The sequence below is a fragment of the Pecten maximus genome, chromosome 11 (assembly GCF_902652985.1).
Source record: "Pecten maximus chromosome 11, xPecMax1.1, whole genome shotgun sequence".
NCBI classification, from domain to species: domain Eukaryota; kingdom Metazoa; phylum Mollusca; class Bivalvia; order Pectinida; family Pectinidae; genus Pecten; species Pecten maximus.
Genome location: NC_047025.1, coordinates 10,585,766 through 10,608,618, shown reverse-complemented (window position 1 = coordinate 10,608,618; position 22,853 = coordinate 10,585,766). Strand labels below are relative to the sequence as shown.

The following is a 22,853-nucleotide window of genomic DNA, read 5'->3' as shown; positions in this document are numbered from 1 at the left end:
TCTTCACGCTCCCGTTATAATAGGCCAGGACATCGCTAGAAAGTTTGTTTATCATCTTTTCTCCATTATCGATCGAGATTTGCTGTGGCAATTGCCTTGGCGCATAATTCCTACTGAGGTAATCTAATGTTTTGGCTGGTTTATTGGCCTTAACGTTCCTCCTGAAAGAACTTAACCACTACCTGCAAACTTTTCTCATGTGTGTCAGGGTAAGATACACTGTTTTGTCCATGTGTAGATGTGGTTATTGATCGAGGTTTGCTTCGGCAAACAAGGTAAATGCTTGTCGCATAATCGTACTGAGGAATTCTAGTATTTCTTGATGGTTTATTAACCTGAACGTTCCAATTAAAAATAGCCTTAGAACTTTACAACCGTTACCTGTACACATATCCCTAATGCACCAATGTATGAAACTAAACTTGTGCAGGTGTTGGAACTGTATGTCTATAACCAGCCCTTGCCCTCAGTGTCAATGGCGTTTTGGGGGGGGGGGGGGTTTCCCATGGACAAGATGGAAATACCTAACGCATTTTATTTCAGATGGGAAATAACTTATAAATGTGGGCCTTAGTAAAATAAAGGAACCTCTGATTTAACTAACACACATATATGTCCAATGTGTGTGACATAACAATGCTTCCGCCAGTCACTACAAATATATATCTATGAAGATAGCATAAATAGGGTGTGGTTTATTTTCCACAGAATACAAAAAGGTAAGCTCTGCTCCACTACCACCACTACTATTTCTTTTACAACTACTAAACTGTTCAAGCCGTTTTTCGGTGGCGTTAAGGTAATAAACATGTATATAATTACACATTAAATAGTCAAAATGGAGAAAGCATTCTAAATAGGCCAACTCAACTTTTTTCGTTTGACTATTGATTTTGATATGATACAGTATAGGTAGCATATAAATGAATATTATTTTTGTTTAAGAACGAAAAATATTTTTCAAACATTTAATCTTTAACAGTCGTTCCAATGTTGTCGTCGAGTGCTTGGGAAATGGGTCATCTTTAGTTTTCGTGAAATGTATTGGCGATGCATCACATAAAATTATAATGCAATTCATTAAGCCAATTACCAGTCTCATTAGAGAATAATTTCTTTATACCTACCTGATACCCCATTTAATATAGTGTTGGGAAGCGAGCGCCCTGTATACGTTTATACCGTGATGATAAGGGAGTGCCCTGTTTACGTTGATACCGTGATGATGAGGAGCGCCCTGTATACGTTTATATGCAACATCCTTGGGTAAGGATTATTTGATAATATATAAACGACAGGTTTGCCCCAATCTCCTTTTGCCTGATGGGCGGGTCCATTAGTAGAAGTATAACAAATTCTTCAGGAAACTTATTGAAGGGATGTAAAGCACCGTTGGGAAAAGGAAATAAATTTTGGACCTCTTGTGTCGAAGGAGCAGAAACTTATATGGGGAAAATAGCTAATTCTTTAAAATCATTTTTCTGTAGAATTTCTTGCCATATTCACTGAAATATCCAGGTGAGCAACAAAGGCCCGTTGTGCCGCTTGCTCTCTTTTTACTGTACGCATTGTCTTTTCAAGGTGCAATTTCGGCAAGAAACGACTGTTGATACAATATTGATACAAGGACGAGCAGATCCGTCACACACACAGTGGGTGAAGACGTATTATGTTTCCTACAGTATTGACGGTCTTACGTGGACCAGCGTGACGTCACAAAACGGGGACCCAATGGTACGTCATGGCACAACACGAGGTTTCGAGAGATGCAGTTTAATGAATGAGCATGGTTTTATGATTGTCACCCTGATCTATTTAGGAAATGCTCTACTCCTTTTGACAATATGGCGTCTGCCCGTTTGTCTATCTGGTGGTCCTGTTGTCATCTATGGCGCTAATTTCCCTTTCCATACTAGGATATCCGCCCAAAATGATTTTAATAGGGCTTTTAAAATCACTTTTCGTCAGAATGTACGTCCGCCAGTACTTTTTTTTGATATTGCAATTTAAATTTTGACTATTTGTCAAAATCTACAGGTGATATTCCTGAACCTTGGAATTATTTTGAAACATGCATGGGCCATACTGCAGTTTTATCCTGAATGAACATTCATGTTCATTTTGAATTTTAATAAATATTTATGTCACATGTCACTATTCTTGGCAATACATTTAACGTTTTCACATACATAAAAAGAATGATTTCACATAAGCAAAATGAACTATAACCCAAATGAATGGAATTTGATTCTCTTATTTCATGGCAAAAACACGTGGTTAAATTCATTTGACTGCCATGCAGGTAGGGCGTAATAATTGTACCTGCTGCCCCCATTGCATGATCGTAAGAGGCGACTAAATTTGGGATTTTATCTTTTCTCTTCTTTCTTAACAACTTTCTTCTTCCTTATGTCTCCCTTGACAATGCCTTACTTTTGGACTTTAGTTGAGCGTTCGCCCCTGTGAGGAAGGCTTTGGGTTCTGTCCCCTGGCCGAGACATACATGTACCAGAGTCTTTAAAAATGGTAGTTGCTGCTCCTGCTTAGCGCTCAGCATACACGGAGTGGGACGACTGGTTCGCCCGTTGTCAGTATAATGTGACCGGGTGGGGTGTCCTGTTGGGTGTCTTCGGCAGTATGCTTCAGTGAGTTAGCACTATAAATCGGCAAAAGTTCCGGCCTTTTGTGGTGTTCTTGAGATAGGCCGGAACTTTTGCCGATTTATAGTAGAACACCACACAAGCATACAGCAGCCTCCCAAAACGTTCATGTTAAGTCTCCTTGTGATAGGCCGGAACCTTAATGTAGAAATTGATTGATATGTTAGCATGACACAAGTGAAAGATTCATATTATTCTGTCGTGTTGTTTACAACTGTTCAAATTATATTTATAGATATGATATTTTGTAAATCCCTTTTCAAGTTACAATTGCCACTAAGCAGCTATATTCAATACAATTCCTAATTTGTGAAAATCATTTTTGTTCCAGTTATTTACCGGAAACAGTGACCGAAATACCGTAGTCAAGTCCAGTCTCGTCCCCAGTATCAAAGCTGTTTACGTCCGTATCAATCCCAGGAGCTGGAGCATCCATATTAGTCTCAGATTTGACATCAGTGGATGTTACAATGTCAAGGAAAAAAGTGAGAAAACGTATCTGATTTTGATGTTTTGTTTCCAATTTATTTGACTCTCGACATAACAATTAAAATATAATTATGGTATACGATATATTCAGAAAAGAAACATGTGGATATAATCTTTCATCGGTATTTCGAACTCCGATAATTTGCAAGAAGAAAGCAGTCGCGACATTATATATATCAACATACTCGGGATAACTCGAAATATTTTTCAAGACCTACACCGTCTTCACGCTAGCGAAGTTCGACTCTATATAAATTGTTTGGCATATCTGTCTCTAGCTTTACCAGTGTGGAAATCAAGTAAAACTCAAATTAAATCCGAGGTCAAAATAGAGAATACAGGTAGTTATATTATGGTCGATTCCCCAATTAAAATTAGACTTGTAATTTCCACTTCTCTGCGATACTCTGCGATACACTACAATACAGATCTAACATTGCCCCGTAAAAGGTCATCTCAGCATGACCTTTGAGCTCAGCCAATCAACGCGCCGCCTATGGAATTGTCGGTGTGATTTCATTCTTCGGAAGTATAAATACTTACACAACATTAGACAGTCAAGGCAACAGCGTCGTAAAAAAATAGTTTGGAACAGATTACTCTATGATTATAACGTGCACGGTAACTATTTTCGAAATCCAGTTGGGAACAAAATCCGTCCTGTTGACGAGATATTGTTTAATATTTTTCTGTTCTTTCCATGTCGAGAGAATTAGCAATGTTTTTAAATATTTGAAGTGTATCGTAAAGTAGTGTAGAGGAGCGGAAATTACAAGTCTTATATTAATTTGATCGGTTGATGCCCCAGCCAAGCGTATCTGAGAATTAAAATAATAACTTGATTTTACGTTTCAGATAGCCGGTCGGACTTTTACAGATTGCCAATGTCACCCTCGGCAGACCTCAATCAGCACCTTGTGTTCGAGTCACAGTCTCAGTCACTTCCGAACTGTGGTAAACTGTGTCATAGAGGGGAATTGTGTTTTTCCTTCACCTTTGACACACATCAGAACACTTGTCGAGGCTATAAACTAATAGCCACGAAAACACTCGTGACCTTCTCCACAGAATCAACGAACTATTTCGTTAATGCAGGTAATATATTATATTTTGTCTTGATGTAAACGAGATATATTGGGCAACATATCGTGATGAAACAGCCGATTGTTTTCGTTGACTAATCATATACCTTTTTAGTTTCGGTTTTGGATGTTTTCCGACCATTGTAGACGAAAATGAAGTAAGAAACTTTGGCTTTGACCGTATTTGTCAGTTTTCTAGGCACTAATGTCCATTTAATTTGATTCTCTGCAAATAACTGGATGAATTTCATGAATATAAAGGAACACAATATACCGGAAAGGGTATCGGGGGTTGGGAATGGTTAAATGTGCACTAATTCTAGACTGCAGGAAGTAAGAAGTAAATATACATATATTATAATGTTGGGTTACCCGAAATATGTAAACTGAAATGTTAGGTTACCTGCAGTAAGATCCCTAGAATGCTCGGTTACATGAAATAAGTACATCAGAATGTTAGATACCATGAAGTAAGTACACAAGAAAAATAGGTTACATGAAGTAATTACACTAGAATGTTTTGTCACATGAAGTAAGTACAAGTACTTGGTTTGGTGTGGTTTATTTTGTTTAACGTCCTATTAACAGCTAAGGTCATTTAAGGACGGCCTCCGGTGCGTGCGACATGCATGCGTGTGGTGAATGCGTATGTGTGTTTTGGGAGGCTGCGGTATGTTCGTGTTAAGTCTCCTTGTGATAGGCCGGAACGTTTGCCGATTTATAGTGCTACCTCACTGAAACATACTGCCGAAGACATCCAGCAGCACACACCACCCGGTCACGTTATACTGACAACGGGCGAACCAGTCGTCCCACTCCTAATATGCTGAGCATTAAGCAAGAGTAGAAACTACCAGTTTTAAAGACTGTTATGTCTCGGCCAGGGGACAGAACCCAAAGCCTTCCTCACAGGGGCTAACGCTCAACTAAAGTCCAAAAGTGAGGCATTGTCTAGGGAGACGTTAGGAAGAAGAAAGTTGTTAAGAAAAGAAAAGATAAGATCCCAAATTTAGTCGCTCTTACGATCATGTAGTAGGGGCAACAAGTACAATTCTTGCGCCCTACCTGCAGGACAAGTACACTAGAATGTTATGCCACATGAAGTAAGTACACTAGAATGTTATGTCACATGAAGCAAGTACATTAGAATGTAATGTTATATGAAGTACGCTAGAATGTTATGATACATGAAGTAAGTACACTGTAATGTTATGACACATTAAGTACACTAGAATTTTATGTCACATGAAGTAAGTTCACTAGAATGATATGACACATGGAGTACATGTAAGTACGCTTGACTGTTATGATACATGAAGTAAGTACACTGTAATGTTATGACACATCAAGTAAGTACACTAGAATGTTATGAACATGAAGTAAGTACACTGGACTTTTATGTCGCATGAAGTAGGTACACTAGAATGTGATGTCACATGAAGTAGACAGTTTTTGTATATGAAGTAAGAACACAAGAATGTCACATCTGGAGGAAGGTTTGACATGTATTGTTTAACGTCCTATCAACAGCGAAAGTAATTTATTGAACAAAATGACTTATGTAGACAAAGTCCTTGGTTATTGAAATTTGCAATTCATGAAACGTTCACAAACAACTTTTGTCAGACATATTCTGATTTTACTTGTTTTAATATTATAAATAATGTCGTTTAATCTTTGACATTAGATTCATAATTTTGAACATTTGATATCTCGATCGCAGGGTTGCTGACATCCATTGGAATCAAAATTGTATCGAACATAGGCACGTTCTTCAAGGTGACCGAACTTGACTTGAACCAGACAATTGCATCCGATGTCTGCACCCGACAATACTCGGGGCTGATGCGGATTAAGTCGGAGTCTGAACTGTTAAGTGTACAGAATGTCATTGCCGGAAACACCATTCTAGGTAAGGGGGTTTATCACAAACCCATATTTCTCAACGTTGAAATGATTTGTTTGCCGCAACCTCACCCTATTGTTTAATTGTCCTTAATTATTTAAATGTCAGTATAAGTGAATAATACATGTAATTGCGTGAAAACATATTGAAAGCAAGGCTTGGAAAGATCGAACATTCTATTTACGTCGATACTGTTTATACTAAAATGGAATTCACGACTAAACTAGTGATATATAAAAGATTTTTCTATTTTTCTACCAGTGAGTTACTTTCTTTAATTCTAGAACACATATATGCATTGGTTAGGAGTCTGTACTAAGTCCCAGAGCGTCAGGCTTTACAAAGTACTTTTTAATTATTTTTTTTTTATTAAATTTTCGAAAAAATTCCGCTCTACAAAAACATTTATCATGACTATAAATATAAAAGCTCACTACGATTCAGAGTGGTTAATTGAAAACTGAGAAAGTAGATCTCTGGAACAACCAAAACAATACGCTAGACAGACATCAGCATATCATAACACCGCCATCAATTTCAGTTGTACTCGGTCACATATGTCGTGTAAAATGAGAAACATTTATATTTTTCAGCAACAGATCACAGCCAATTGTTCGTGTCTGGTACGTATGTGTTGCCAGAATGGAGGTATACTGATGAATCGGGAATTATCGACAGCGCTCTTTGGTCGCCTAGCAACCCTGACCCGAGTGAAGGTCACTGTGTCATGATGACACCAACAGGTCTGAAAAGTGTGAACTGTGCAACAAAACTCTTCTCCATTTGTGAATTCTTTTGATAACAAAGATGTTGGACAAGATGGGGGAAAATCCATAGGAAAATTTCCTTTGTGTCAGATCGAGATTCCATTGACATTTGAATTCAACATAAAAGCTACGTCATTCCTTTCCTATCGTCGTACAGTACCTTTATTGTTAGGCAATCACTTGGTAAAGACCACGGAAAAGTGGTATTTTAAGTGACGGTAAGCCTAATATGGATACATTTTTACGTATCAAAATACATTAAAAGGGCCACCTTTATGCTAAATAAGATGTGATAATTACATTTGATAAAAATAAATATTGACATAATAAATATTGACATTGTCAATATGTTGAAATTACAACAAAGTCCTGATTTTCAAATAATATGATAAAATTTAATGCAATTTACTGTATGTTGTCCTTACTTATAACAAAATCTTGTCCAACACACTTTTGAAAATCCGACAATTTGTAGTGACCACTCAACAGTTATGTTTAATGTAAAATTATTTTTTTCAAGCGTAACTCCGTCGATATCTACAGACGTAATCCTATCTACCTTGAAAATTACAAATGTTATTGTAATATGTATAAAGGCAAGGGCTCTGAAAATCAAATTACAAACAAAAAATCAGTTTTACCATGTTTCAGTAAAATAAAATAAAAATAATAATGTTGGAATATCTTATTTACCTCTTATAACCAGTTAAGAAGCAATAACACTGCACCAATCAGGATTTTTACCAAAAGACTTAACAATAAACCAAAAGCTGTCTATATAACACAAAAATAAAGTATTACCTGGATGAAAATAAGGAATTCAGATTTATTTTCTGTGTTGTAACCAAAGTCTTTGATATAGTTTAACATAAAGGTTGATTGTAAAAATTAGAAACCTATGGTATAAAAGGAAATGTACGAAAATGGTTTCAGAATTATCTTTCAAACAGAAGTTTCAGAGATGTCGTTTATATCAATCTAGCCAAACTGGCCCTTTTTGGCCCCGCCCCTAAGACACCCAGGGGGTTAGCCCCACCATTTGTACAATTTTGAGTCCCCACTCAATAGTGATGCTACCAGGCAAATATGAGCGATATCCAATGCTCGGTTTCAGAGAAGAAGTCGTTTATATCAATATAGCCCAATTGACCTCATTTGGCCCCGCCCCAGAGGCCCCCAGGGGGTCCCCCATCATTTGTACAATTTTGAATCCCCACCACATAGTGATGCTACCAGGAAAATATGAGCGATATCCAATGCTCGGTTTCAGCGAAGAAGTCGTTTATATCAATAGAGCCCAATTGACCACATTTGGCCCCGCCCCTCAGGCCCCTGGGGGGTCAGCCCCATCATTTGTGCAATTTTGAATCCCCATCACATAGTGATGCTACCAGGAAAATATGAGCGATATCAATATAGCCCGATTGACCTCATTTGGCCCCGCCCCAGAGGCCCCCAGGGGGTCAGCCCCATTATTTGTAAAATCTTGAATCCCCACCCCATAGTGATGCTACCAAGCAAATATGAGCGATATCCATTGCTCGGTTTTAGAGAAGAAGTCGTTTATATCAAAATAGCTAAATTGACCCATTTTGGTCCCGCCCTAGAAGCGCCCAGGGGGTCAGCCCCATCATTTGTACAATTTTGAGTCCACTACCCATAGGGATGCTTCTGACCAAATTTGGTGAAATTCCGATCAGCGGTTATGAAGAAGAAGTCAAATAAGTCCATTGTTGATAGACGGACGGACGACGGACGACACGGTATGGCATAAGCTCACCTTGGTCCTTCGGACCAGGTGAGCTAAAAAGTTAATAGAAAAATCTTAGTTACAAAAAAACTCAAGAGGGAACTGTTTCATCTCGTATGGTATTTAATTTTGGCAAAGGGGGTATATAATTTTTGGCAGAGACTTGAATTAATATAAGTCCGTAGTCCGTGGTTCGCAACTGGAAAGGTAAAATGCAGTGCACCATATAAAATAAGCAATCAATCTATATTGTTATCCTACAAAATACGTGGTACATCACATCAGACTGGCAGTAAATGTTTTCGTGTCCTTAAAATGCAGCTTATCAACAATAGCGAAAATAGCGTTATATAATTCTTCTATAAACATAAACCAAAAAATCCGTCATTGGAATGAAATAAAATTCTTTGACCACCCATCCCTTGCTGCCTCCCGCAAGCTATTTTACACTTTCATCATTTTATAAATGGGGTCCCCTGTTATATTTGATTATATACTAACTTTCTACATCATTATAATGTAATTGCACTCCATGTTAAAGAGGCATAATCTCATCCGTATTGCAAACAGAAACTGTAAACGTACAAACAAATGAAGGAAACTATTTTCAGCATTAATAATAGAATATTTAACTGTATAGCTATTAGTAGCCGTTTCTTTGCACAGAACCATTCAGCCTTCAGCTATGTTAATTACCATAGGAGTTTGCCTCAATATATATTTCCTGTTGACGCAGCTGTTCGGAACCTTTGGTTTATTTTGTTTAACGTCCTATTAACAGATAAGGTCATTTAAGGACGGCTTCCCGTGCGTGCGACATGCATGCGTGTGGTGAGTGCGTATGTGTGTTTTGGGAGGCTGCGGTATGTTCGTGTTAAGTCTCCTTGTGATAGGCCGGAAATTTTGCCGATTTATAGTGCTACCTCACTGAAGCATACCCCACCCGGTCACATTATACTGACAACGGGCGAACCAGTCGTTCCACTCCAAATATGTTGAGCGCTAAGCAGGAGTAGCAACTACCATTTTTTTAAAGACTTCGGTATGTCTCGGCCAGGGGACAGAACCCAAACCCTTCCTCACAGGGGCGAACGCTCAACTAAAGGCCAAAAGTGAGGCATTGTCAAGGGAGACATTAGGAAGAAGACAGTTGTTAAGAAAGAAGAAAAAAGATAAGATCCCAAGTTTAGTCGCCTACGATCATGCAACGGGGGCAGCAGGTACAATTCTTACGCCCTACCTAACCCTTGCAGTATCCAATTCCTTCGGCGATATATACAAGTATGAATTGGACCCTGCAAACTCAGGAAAGAGTTCTTTTTACAAACTCAGGCTTCCTCTTGAAGTGAAGTAAAAATGAAATATCCAAAAATTATATTCGCCATTGACAATAACTGAAGGATGTATTTCTCAGGTATACGATGTAAAACAATTATGCCTCGAAGTAATCCTAGTTAAAGAATCAATAGTAAGGTTGTTAAGTACAAGAAAATGATACTTCCCATATTCATCGGATTATTTTCATCAAGAAAGAAAAAAAAGTCTGAGCATAAGGGTGGGGATTACTCTGCGCTGTCAGGTATTAGTTTATGAGTATGAATATAATGATACATTACAGTGCTGGCTTATGTTTTGTCAATGTATGTTTCAATTATATAATTGAACACTTCACTTTTTGCTGTCTAAGTTGTTGTGAAAGTGGTTTTTCCAGACAAGTTGACCAGATTTGTGCCGTTGTATGCCAGTCCATCCGACACACTTCCATCGCTGTCAACAACCTGCCTATAGTTGCCTCCTCCTTGAATTTGTTTATCCAACATCGAAGAAGGGCAACCATCCTTTCCTGGAAGTTGACAGGATGGCATAGAACGTGTTGATCTATAACAGGCGGCGACAGCACTATCTCGAGACACAGATTGAAGAACGCTTTGTCAATGTAGTCGGCTACTTTTATTTCATCATCAGATTGGACTCTGATCCATACTTCATTTGGAACAGTACCTGCAAAAATCGTTTCGTTTCAATCATTCTGTTTTTATAGATTTTATCTTTTAATAACTAAACAGGCGACCAAGTTCCCGGGGAGTCGGCCTTCTGTCCGGAATGTTCATACCAACTAACATTGATTCTGAAACATGAGAGACAGATCATCCTTTCAAAACCGAGAGCTGTTGCACCCGGTTGTTACTTAGCAGATACATTTAACGGAAACCTTCCTAAACACATTCATAATTATGAATTTTCAAAATCTGTCTTTAAAACAACTTTTTGCATATATGCTATACTGGTTTGATATGCATTTTGGTACACTTTCGTGTAGAATCCAGCCGCAGTAAATTATATACCTATCTTGAGTTTTTACTAGCATTACTAACTGAAATGTGGAAAAATATATAGATGCCTTTGGTTTATATCTAGATTTGATGACATACTTAATATAAATGTATCCTTACCTGCCAGGATGTCTTTGCCAGGATTCTTTGTAGACACCTATAAATGTTATGGTAAAGTATAAGCAAAACTGTTTTTGTCATAAGCACATTGTATTAATTTAGGGACCTTAAATCAATGTTAGATTTATATTAAAGTATGGACTAAAAACAATATGAGCTATAGGTGACATGATGGATTTTTAACGTGATTCAAATATATAGCAATACATTAACATTGTTGCATTGCCTCTGTGATGCCCAAATAATCGTAGTCGATGTTTGACAGACGATGCTATTCGCCAACTTTACAGGGCACGCCCCTTTCTGAGTGAATGATGCCAAAGAGCTGTACTGGGGAGTCGTAAGGGCTCAAGTGAAAGTTGCAGTGAAGTTGGTGGGAGTAATCAAAGTGTTGTTGGTTACTCATTTGCAATGTTTCCCGAAGAATACATTCTATTGAGAGCCTAACGCATTTCCCAGAATTTGCAGGAAGCTTAGATTTCGTCGGACTGAATACTGTCACAGCAATGGTGGACCTCTCTGCGTACATAGACAAGATCATTCTGAATATGTCGTTGACCCCAAAACACCCGAAATCCATAGAGAGACGATATGAATTCTCTGCTGTCGACTCGGTAGCTTCCGCAACTTCATCCAAGCTAATTGTTGACAATGAAAATGTTCTATACACCCTCATGATATTGGCAAATATTCTGTGGAACAGCTTGTAAGGTACGTAAAAATCATCAAACACGAAGCATAACGCCTTAGAGAAAGCAAGATTTCTGCGCTTAAGTGCATTAACCTCATCGGTAAGCCCGCCGATGTTTTGTAGCTCCGAAAGTTTGGTATACGTCTCACTGTATTGTGCATTTTCTGTGGCGTTATTCGACAGTAATATTTTCACTATCAGTCCAAACTTTTCCATCAGAGCAAGGAGAACGGATTTATAGGGAGCAAATGCTTCGTTCTTTTTCATACAGAGAAGACCTTTGATCAACTTCTGAGTCAACTCTCCCTTGGTTTTGTACAAATCCAAGTCTCGGTTGAGCAGGGAATCATAGCTTGGAAGAAACTGGTCATCAGTAATAAGGATGCTGAAGAAATCAGCAAGCCACTGGGGGTCATTAATGATGTAGTCGAATTCCCGGAAATATATCACAGACCGTACGCTGTGAAGGTACCTGAACAAATGAAATTTTATCGCTGTAATCGCTGTATATTAGATTCTAGATACTTATCAAATGAAAAGTTCTACAAGCTGACGATGTAAGGGTACTTATTTTCATGCTGTTATGTTGATAAAAAGTTTATCGACATGTTCAACAACCCGTAATGAGTTGTGGGATGTTGCAGATATTCAAACTCTTCTAAGATGATAGGGATTATTTTGCATCAACATCATAACAATATGTTTCTAAATTATGATGCGAAACCATCTAGAATAATCTAGATATGAAAAAGCTATTTTTAGCAAAGCCCGTGTTACACAAGACGTTAAGAAAAAGAACCAAAGAAATTGTAAAAATATGAAAAGAAATCACCTTCTGACAGTCAACAGTAATGAAGATTGAGTGATCGTTAGTAAAGTGCTTATATCAACCCATGTTTCATAATTGTAGATATACTCACTCAAGAGCAAGCTTGATCTCATCCTCATCCTCCAATGGGACCAGAGATGTTTCGTTCATTTCTATCACCTCCGCCAGTGCCAGTATCTTTGTTCCCTTTTCTCTTGCCTCCAATAAGTTCAATTCAAACTTTAACCACGTAGTAGGAAGCTCTATTTCCCACTGATCCTGGTGCTCCGCTGCTTCTGTGATGAAGTCTCGCAATATTTCTAGCTCTTTGTCATCATTGCCGAGGCTGTTATCGACTGTACAGAATCGCACGAAATGGAGACTCGACAGTTCTGGAAATTTCGTGATGCTCCTGTTTATGTCTGCTATTTGTTTGTTGTAGTCCTGCAAATAATAATTGAGACAAGTCAAATAATATTTCAATATTAAAAAAACCAAAACAATTTGATTAATATTGTTTGTGGTGTCAAGACCTGTACTGTAAGGAGAGAGAATCATCCAGCATGTCCCGGTGATTTCTATATTTATATATATTGACAGTGGAAGATATGTTACATCCGGTTACGTTATTGCTTATTCAGTTTTTGTCTAGACATACCAGTCTTTAAAATATGACAGTTTCACCCCCTGCTTAACGCGTAGCATTTCAGGAGTTGTACTATTTATGTTACATTACGCCTGTCTTATGTTTAAAGTATCAACTGTTAAGTTGAGTTTATACATTGTTAACTTAATACGTAATGACATTGAGTTGACATGCTATGATGGCTGGTTGATATATTACGTTATTATATTATGTATAGTTATAATGTAATTATGTCGAGTTAATTTGGTTTGGTTTGGTTTGGTTTATTTAGTTTAACGTCCTATTAACAGCTAAGATCATTTAAGGACGGCCTTAAAGGAAAACCATACTTTTTACCACCATCTCCAATCATGTCTCATCCACAAATCACTACTATGATGCCAAAGATAAATATCAGGAAATTCAATGGCTATCAAGGGGAGGATGGTGAACGTTTTATGAACGATTTTTGTGCATTAATGCAATTACAAGGGGTGGTCGACGATGACAAGAAAATGGCGGCATTTTCGCTGTACCTGTGTGGTCCAGCGTATACCTGGTACCAAACCTTAGACAGAGATGTCGACAGGTGTACGTGGACATGCTTAAGGTCTGCTTTTGGTGAAAAGTACATTTCAAATCAAAACAGTGCTTTTAGATATGCAGAAAACAAGGCATTTCAGTCGGTAAAATTATACCCAGGGATGGTTATCGAAGACTACTATGGCAACGTGCAACAGAAGGGAAGGAGATTGCACAAATCACCACAAGACATCCTCCTGCAGTTTATTGAGGGGTTACCTCCTCGACTGCGTTGTTTTGTTCAAGCTGGACGCCCATCTACCTGTGAGGAAGCAGTCCAAAGTGCGTTGATTGGAGATTCAGCAGGATATCGGGATACTGATGCGATTGACTTTTTGGGGCAATCAGGTCATAGTTTTCCTCCCCCTCCCCTAGCAACTAGAGACATGGCATGCAATGTTGCCTCCGTCAAGACCACATCTCCCACACGTATAGACAATATTGAGGCCAAATTATCGGAAGTAGTCAACAGTATTAACAAACTATCTACACAGGTATCAGAACAACATACACGTCAGTCTAGAGGCAGGAATGTTGACCAGAACCCAGTTCGGACACAGCGCACATGTTACAATTGCAGTGGGATTGGACATTGAAATCTGTGTGTAATTGGAATGGCAATGGTGAAAAACTTTCCGACACTTGTTGTCAGCTTTGTGATCAAACAGGTCACTCGGCTCGCGCATGTAAGAACAAATTAAACTAGAATTTCCCCGTCGAATGACGCGAGCGACTGGGGTTTGTGATGATACGCGTCCGTATACAACACCGGCAGCAGACAGTGAACCTGATTCTACAGAAATGACTGATGTTGATGTGAATTATGAATTTGCTCATGTTGATCACAAAGATACAAATTTTATTTTCATGCCAGTTTTGATAGGTACCTTTAAAGTGTCATCACTGCTAGATACTGGTAGTTCCATAAATCTTATGTCAAAATACTTGTATGATAGGTTGCCTAGTCACACGAAATCTGTCATTGACACATCACAGAGTGATAATCTTACCCTTGCTAATAACAGCAGAGTATCTTTAGTAGGTCATTGTGTAGTAAAGCTCAAGATAGGTGTCAATAAGGGCATACAGTCAGTACCTATTTATGTCATTGACCAGGCATCACACCCACTTATTCTGGGTGTAGAATTCATGAAGTCAAGGAAACTTTTATTAGATTTTTCTGACAGCAAAGTACACTCTTCAGCTTACAATTCTAAGTGTAGAAAGTCTATTGACTTGTTACCAAATAGTGAAACTGTTGTTTGGGCCAAAGTGCCAGACAAACTTGGGTTTGGAACACAGTGTTTATGTACTACCAGTAATTTTGTTTCCAAAGCAGGTTTGTTGGTAGCTAAGGCTGTGGTTTCTGTATCATTGGAACATCAAAATCCCTGTCAAGATATTTAACCCAACAAATTCTGTATTTTTGTTGCAAAGGGGTAGCAATGTAGCCAAGATATCTCTGTTAGACAATACATATAATGTACAAAGATGTAAGGATACAAAAACAGAAGTATTTTGTGACAAGCAATGTTCTCATGTTACCATGTCTGAATCCAAAAACAAGGCTGCTATTCATGAGCATCATTCTAATATTACAGAAATTCAAACTGAGCCTGATTTTTGTAGTATCAATATTTTAATGTGTTTATATCAACTCATATTGTAATTATAGAATTTTATGTCATTTGATTTGATCTGTAAGTTGAAATGCATATATCTCTATTAGGTGCTGATGGAATGCATAATTTGGTAATTAATGCTTATTAAGCATTGAGGGATTTACAGGTCCAATGTTTATGATGATAGACATGCGAGGATTCTTTTCTTGAACAATTTTAGCAGTTCTGTGTTATTGATAATGCAAATTAGGAGAAAATGGTGTTTCTCTATATCATTATGATAGTGCTCTTGATTGGTATGTTTTGAAGTTACCTCCCCTGAACAAATGGTTCAGACTAATAATTGATGAACTTGTTATGTGCCTTGTACCTTTGGGTTATGTTGAAACCAGAAACATATAATTTTATATTTAAGAGTGAAATCTCTACTGGTTTACCCTAGCTGGCTTTATAGAGCTACATGTACAACATACTTGTCAGTTTATATTATATTGCTCACTGCATATGTGGCTAGTCACTTGCATTGCTACATGTATAAAGGTACAGAAATGTTACATGAAATTGTGCTAATGCTTATAATTCCTCATTCCTACATACACATGTCAATAATGGGAATTTGTGACTGTTCCACTGTTTTCTGTAAATTTCTAGTTAATTTTTTTTTTCCTTGATGGTTATATGCAATAATATAGGTTTATCTGTAATAGATTGTCATAATTTGTTGCCAAAGTGTTTAAAAAGTAGTAAATGTAATATGTCATATTTTTCTTTCTTTTGAGCATGTTCTGATCTTCCTGACCATTGTTTTCAAAATTTGGCGGCCCGGATGTTGTGGTCATAGTCAAGTATGGTCAGGTAGAGCAGAACTTTAGCTCGATTTGTGATCAAAGGGAAGCAACCCTTACAGTATTAATTCTATATTTTGTTATATCCGGAATATGAAATCCGGCAATTGCTTTTGTAATTGGAAGAGAATAAACAAGATGGACGAAGTCAAACGTGATGTGTTTTTATGAGCTCTACGCTGTTCCCCAAATAAGAAATTATAACAAGGACACCCCACCCGGTCACATTATACTGACAACGGACGAACCAGTCGTCCCACTCCGTGTATGCTGAGCGCTAAGCAGGAGTAGCAACTACCATTTTTAAAGACTCTGGTATGTCTCGGCTAGGGGACAGAACCCAAAACCTTCCTCACAGGGCCGAACGCTCAACTAAAGGCCAAAAGTGAGGCATTGTCAAGGGAGACATTAGGAAGAAGAAAGTTGTTCAGAAAGAAGAGAAAAGATAAGATCCCAAGTTTAGTCGCCTCTTACGATCAAGAACAGCTGACTTTAATTCCCATTCAGCTGTGATAAAATGAGCTGTCACTGTTTGATAGCTCTCTGTGGCAATGCTTGTCCATCCGTCGTGTGTAATAGCTACATCCCTTATCTTTGATAGTTCCTCGAGTAACGTCCCTGTCATCTCCTCCTTTTTCTTCTGAAGTATGGATGTAACTGATTTCCTTGATGGCATTCTGTACCTTAAATTACATTAAAAGCAAAATTAATGTCTTTTCTTCAAAGAATCAGTTAAAAAAATATTTTATTGCTCAAGAGAACTTGTTTTCTCAAGCTTGACAGTATCTCCCTCTTTGGTCATGTCTCTTTTTTATTTATGATTCCTGCCTTATATGTAATGTAGACAGATATTTCTAAAAAAAAAACACCAACATACTTTTATTTTCCTACTTTTAAATAAAGCTGCAAAATTGAATATTAAGTCAGCATGACTGCAATGCCAATTCAAAGTTTAAAGTTCTCATCTTTTTTTTAACTTACCTAGGATCTAAGTTTTGTAGAAAATCTCTGAAGAAAAGACTATCAACCATACTTAAGGGCAACACTTTTCCAACAAGCAATTTCAGAAGACTTTCATCCAGCTGCTTGACTCTGTCTGTAGGTAGAACTGGCATGAATGTCTTCAGAGATTGGTCAATTTTGGGTTGAGTGAGCTTGAATGGTTTTACACTTTTGGCATCAATAACCATTTGGTTGTGGGCTGCTTTCAAGTTGGCCATCATGTTAGTAGTGTTACCTGAAAGTAATTGAAAATAATTCATTACATTAGTTACTTGGATGCAGTACTGAAATTTCAGTAAATCAACTTTGTCGACATTCAAGCGAAAATTAAAATTAAAATCTGGTAATTTTAAATGTGTGTAGCTATACTTTATTTTATGCCCATACGTTAAACAATGAACAGTTCTAAACAAAAATGAGATAGGGTTTGCTTTAGCTTGTGACTTTGGATCATAAAGTTTCCATTTAACATACCAGATTATTAGAAATAAAAGAAGTCATACGAGACGCTGTTGTTGTTATTATTGTTTATTATTTCCCATCCACAATCTGTATAATATTCTCATAAATTGGTACAGAAATCCAGTATTTGAAACATGTTACCGTAATCCAAAACTAAAGCCATTGTTGTAACATAACAGACCAGTTAGTATTTAACTTTTGGTTTCGTTTACGTTAGCATGAATATCACCGGCAAACGTTGAAATTCAAATTGAAACTGACACAAGTCACATGATACGCCATCATACGGGAGAGAAAAAAAACGACTTACCTTTGTTAGCATACGACTTCCGGCAAATGCGGCAAACTGCCGCCTTTATATTAGGTTCTATTTATTTGGAGGCCCCTCTTTTGCCTTTTCAAATCCAAAATAGTTCCAAACTATTGAGGTATTCGCACCTGGGTGATTGAATAATTCTACCTCATTTACATGTGCCGCCGCCTCGGGTGCCTCCATTTTGTTCAAGCGTACGGGTTAAAAAGACGCTTTATAACTGTATGTACACGCGAGTGCGTCAAGCGTTTTCGTGACCGGAACAGTGACTAACACAGAAACCAACACAGGGCACTTATTCCGGAAACGCCGCACTTTTTACCGGAGATATTTTCAAAGGAAATTTCACTAATCGATTATGAATATAACAATCGATTGTCGCTGTATTTTGGTAATTTCGATTAATTTTCGATTATAATCGATAATCGGCCCACCACAAGGTTATATACACGGACCATTCCCTGTATGTATAGGTAATATACACGGACCATTCCCTGTATGTATAGGTAATATACACGGACCATTCCCTGTGTGTATAGGTAATACAATGTATACACGGACCTCGATCAAACTGTTGGTTCCTTTGTTTCTCGTCGAAGGGAGGGGAGTGCAGTAGCGTTATAAAACGCTGTGTAATCAACACAGGCTGCAAAAAGCATTGCCAATATGGGAGCTCCTTTTACGGGATACTGTTTAAAAAGAAACATAAAAGAAATCTAATTTAGTGTAGATAACCAAATAATTGATAAAATGGACAAATACAATGATCTAACTTCCAGAATCTATACCCAGATGTCGGATCCATCGTCAGGAAATAAACATGCAGGGCTGACACGTCGTTTATCACATTGACAACTAATTAACTTCAGTTCATTACTTCAGTAAAATAAACAATATTAAATCGGTCCCACAATTGCTTCTCTCATGGTTAGTTTCACTTTCCAATTAATATAGGTAGTATATTTCTTTTACACCCACTTTAATCATCCTAAAACAAAAAACAATTTCTAAAATCGCGTTCGAAGTAAATCAATGTTTTACAACTTCAATACGTCAGTATTTACTTTATAATATTATTTTGTATACTTTTTCGCTACTCTGAATACAAATACTTCTAAATGATTCCTCGAATGGAAGCAGAGATATATATTTAACTTAAGTTTTGGCATAATAACAATCCTTACTGAAACGTTTTCAGACAGTGTGTTGGGTCTCGTGGTAGATGATTAGCCATATTTTTTAAGGATATGGACCCAACACTGGGCAAATGAAGGTATATTACTTGATGTAACAATTTTGGATTTCTTTCCCAAAAAATATATCTAGCCTTTTCGTTATGGGTTATTATGTTGCAAAACAGAAAAGTGTTAATTCTGATAGACGACGTAGTAGTTACTATAACTAATAAGAAAACCTAGTATCAACATCAAAAATACTGATGTCCTTAATTTGCCCAATGGTATTGTTGATTTTGAAGCTTAATTTATTCATATAGAATAATAGAATCTATCATGGGTCTGTGCTGTGGACAGGGATATCTCAACGCGAGTGTAAGAGTTTGGCCAGTCAGCACGAGGCTTGCCGAGTGCTGGCCAGCCAAACTCTTACACGAGGGCTGAGATATCCTTGTTCGCGGAACAGACCCATGATTGATTATTTTTCTCACATACTTGCAACCAAAAGTTTTTATGAAAGTTTGTCATCGGGCCGTCTTCAATGCTCCTTGGAATGTGCGTCAAAATGTACGACGTCATCATTTACGACTTGGTTACTCAACGTAAAATGATGACGTTACGTTATTGTGAGCAGCGTCATATAGCGCGTGCCGGCTGTCTTTACCCACCCTGTGTAAGATCAATTGATCTTTCCCTTAGCAACCGCCGGATAACCCTGTGAAGTATGGGAGAAATGCTGATCATATTCCAGGTAACAAAAATATAATTGCTAGTGCCATTTCCCAGCATCTGTTGTTAAAGTTCCAGAGATTAATTCCAGCAGCTGCAATGGCCCTGGTCTCTGCTTTTTTGTTGAGACAGTTGTTGTGGACCGAAAAATGACACAAAGTTGTTAAGCATCGATTACCTGCTAATCAGTTAAGAAAAGCGCATATCTCTGCATTTCAGTACAAATATAATCAGCCCATATTCAAACGACAGAAATATATAAAGGGAAATTGAAAAGTAGATGTGATACTTTCCGAGGATTTGATGACATTTGACATTTTCGGGGGTAAATAATAACTTAATCAACATCAGTAAATTGTGGCAGATCCATTTTTTCTCTTTATACTAATACTGACCCGGTTTTATCGTTACGTCTAAAGTTTGGATAAACAATTTATATTCTGATGTACTGAAAATTGAAACTATCCTAAATCAAGAAGATGATAACTTGAAGAATATATACACACATCTTATTTCTCTTTCTGATCACGAACCTAGAAATGAGGTAATGATCAAGCGATTTCAGTTGAAAACTTCAAATGCCATAGAGTAGGTCAACATTTTCTCAAGATATTTACCGCAATGGAGCACTTGAGTTTTTCATTGGAAATCTACAATATATATATATATATACGAACTTCCCTTTAGCAGGTGATACTGCGCGCGTTATATTGGTGACTATGATGAAATTTAACCTACTAAAAATGACTAAGAACAAATACTCACCCCTTCTAGGCAAAGTGTTGCCTTCTGAACCAGACGCCATTTCGACTAAATTTCCACTTCTCTCTCCTATGCTTAACACATATCTGAAAGAGAAATAAACACCATCGAAGCTTTTAACCAAGGATTTGATTTGTGTTTCTTCTATCCTGCCCTGCAGGTAGGGCGTAAGAATTGTACCTGCTGCCCCCGTTGCATGCTCGTAAGAGGCGACTGAATTTGGGATCTTATCTTTTCTCTTCTTTCTTAGGAACTTTCTTCTTCCTAATGTCTCCCTTGACAATGCCTCACTTTTGGCCTTCAGTTGAGCGTTCGCTGCTGTGAGGAAGGCTTTGGGTTCTGTCCCCTGGCCGAGACATACCAAAGTCTTTAAAAATGGTAGTTGCTACTCCTGCTTAGCGCTCAGCATATTTGGAGTGGGACGACTGGTTCGCCCGTTGTCAGTATAATGTGACCGGGTGGGGTATGCTGCTGGGCATCTTCGGCAGTATGCTCCAGTGAGGTAGCACTATAAATCGGCAAAAGTTCCGGCCTATCACAAGGAGACTTAACACGAACATACCGCAGCCTCCCAAAGCACACATACGCACTCACCACACACATGCATGTCGCGAGCACGGGAGGCCGTCCTTAAATAAACAAAATAAACCAAACCAAACCAAGTTTCTTCTATCATTCTTCGTTGATTACATGCCACGCTTAAATTCTTATGGATATTGGCTTCTGAAACAATTTATCTAATTGGTCAAACGTCAAAGGAATTATTTATATCCAAAAAATGTAAATTAAAAAGGTTTAGAGCATTTTTTTTTTTTTTATCTTACGTTTTCATCTAAATTGGTCTAAATACATTTGAAACAAATTAATCTTATATTGTGAATTAAATACATGTACGTGTATTTACAGTTTTCGAATATGAGCAAATAACAATCTCATTAAATTATATTTACATTCTGTGTTGCATTTGTCTATATGTCGTTAGTAAACCAAATTGTATTCATCAGACTGTATACTACAAGTTACAGTGTAGGAATACAGCTCCAAGTGTTGTAGGATAAACAATGGCCGCCAGTTACTTTCGGCCTAGAGAGCTTTGGAATGCTAGCATTAATTTACAGAAGCCACAACGAAAAATAAGTAACATCACAAGTTATGAGAGTATAATTTTATATTTAGAAAATGTAGTCAATACGAAATTACTATAAGTGCCATTCTTGATCTATACGAAATATGATCAAATTGCCAATGTCGTCACACTCACAGGGGCTCGTTCCGAATTTTCAGAAATGCAAGATACGACAACAATAAAAGTAATGTATTTAATTTATAAAATCAATCTTGTATAAATATCGGGAGTATCGACATGGTTTCCGGTTGTGTATGTGTAGGCCTACTGGATTTTAGTTTTGTGGTTATTAACTGATGTCAAAGACCTACCTTACAAAATCGAGCCCCTGTGAAGTTGAAAATCGACTGCTAAGTTAGCCTAGTGACACTGAATTGACCGGTTAGACTGGAATCTGTTTCGAACGAAATATCCTTGGAATCGTTTTCCCCTACTGTCAAGACGACTTTCATTTAGAATCTAAACGCTGGTATTCTTCTTAAAATAACGTAAATCCAGTCGATAGAAACATAAGTATTTCCGAGGAATCGAGTCTGTCCTGGGCAATTCCCGTTCAAAGCCGCATCACTTCTAAATGTTAACTTTATATCATTGCGCAGAAAAAAACGGTTTCGATTTTGAACAATCAGAAATTATGCAATTGTGAACAATTTGATGATACCTACAAGCGTATATGAAATAAAAAATAAAGCCAAATTTGTACAAAAACGATCTTATGTGCTTGCTATTAATAACGTCATCAGGGACTATATTATTCCTTCTGAAAATTTCGGCTGTTCCGGTATTTGAACTTGATGACGTCAGTGATATGGTAAGCGGCAAATTTAAACGCGTCATAACCTACAGTAAATCAAAAATCTTTATGAATGTAAATATAAGCATTGAACTGTTACCAAATGGTAGTATACAGTCGATATGAATACAATTTGGGTGACAGATAAATATTTCATGTCGCCCTAACGGGCGACATTCTATTTATCTGTCACCCAAATTGTATTCATATC

General features: G+C 37.6%; 1 protein-coding gene across 1 annotated transcript; it reads left to right on the top strand.

Annotated features, from left to right (window-relative positions):
* The first annotated feature begins 1,587 nt into the window (after nt 1-1,587).
* LOC117338027 lies at nt 1,588-7,665 on the top strand. Its single transcript, XM_033899187.1, has 5 exons — nt 1,588-1,734; nt 2,992-3,145; nt 4,005-4,244; nt 5,955-6,143; nt 6,731-7,665. Exons 1-5 carry the CDS (start codon nt 1,732-1,734, stop codon nt 6,934-6,936), a joined length of 792 nt encoding a protein of 263 aa, XP_033755078.1. The 5' UTR covers nt 1,588-1,731; the 3' UTR covers nt 6,937-7,665.
* The last annotated feature ends 15,188 nt before the right edge of the window (nt 7,666-22,853 follow it).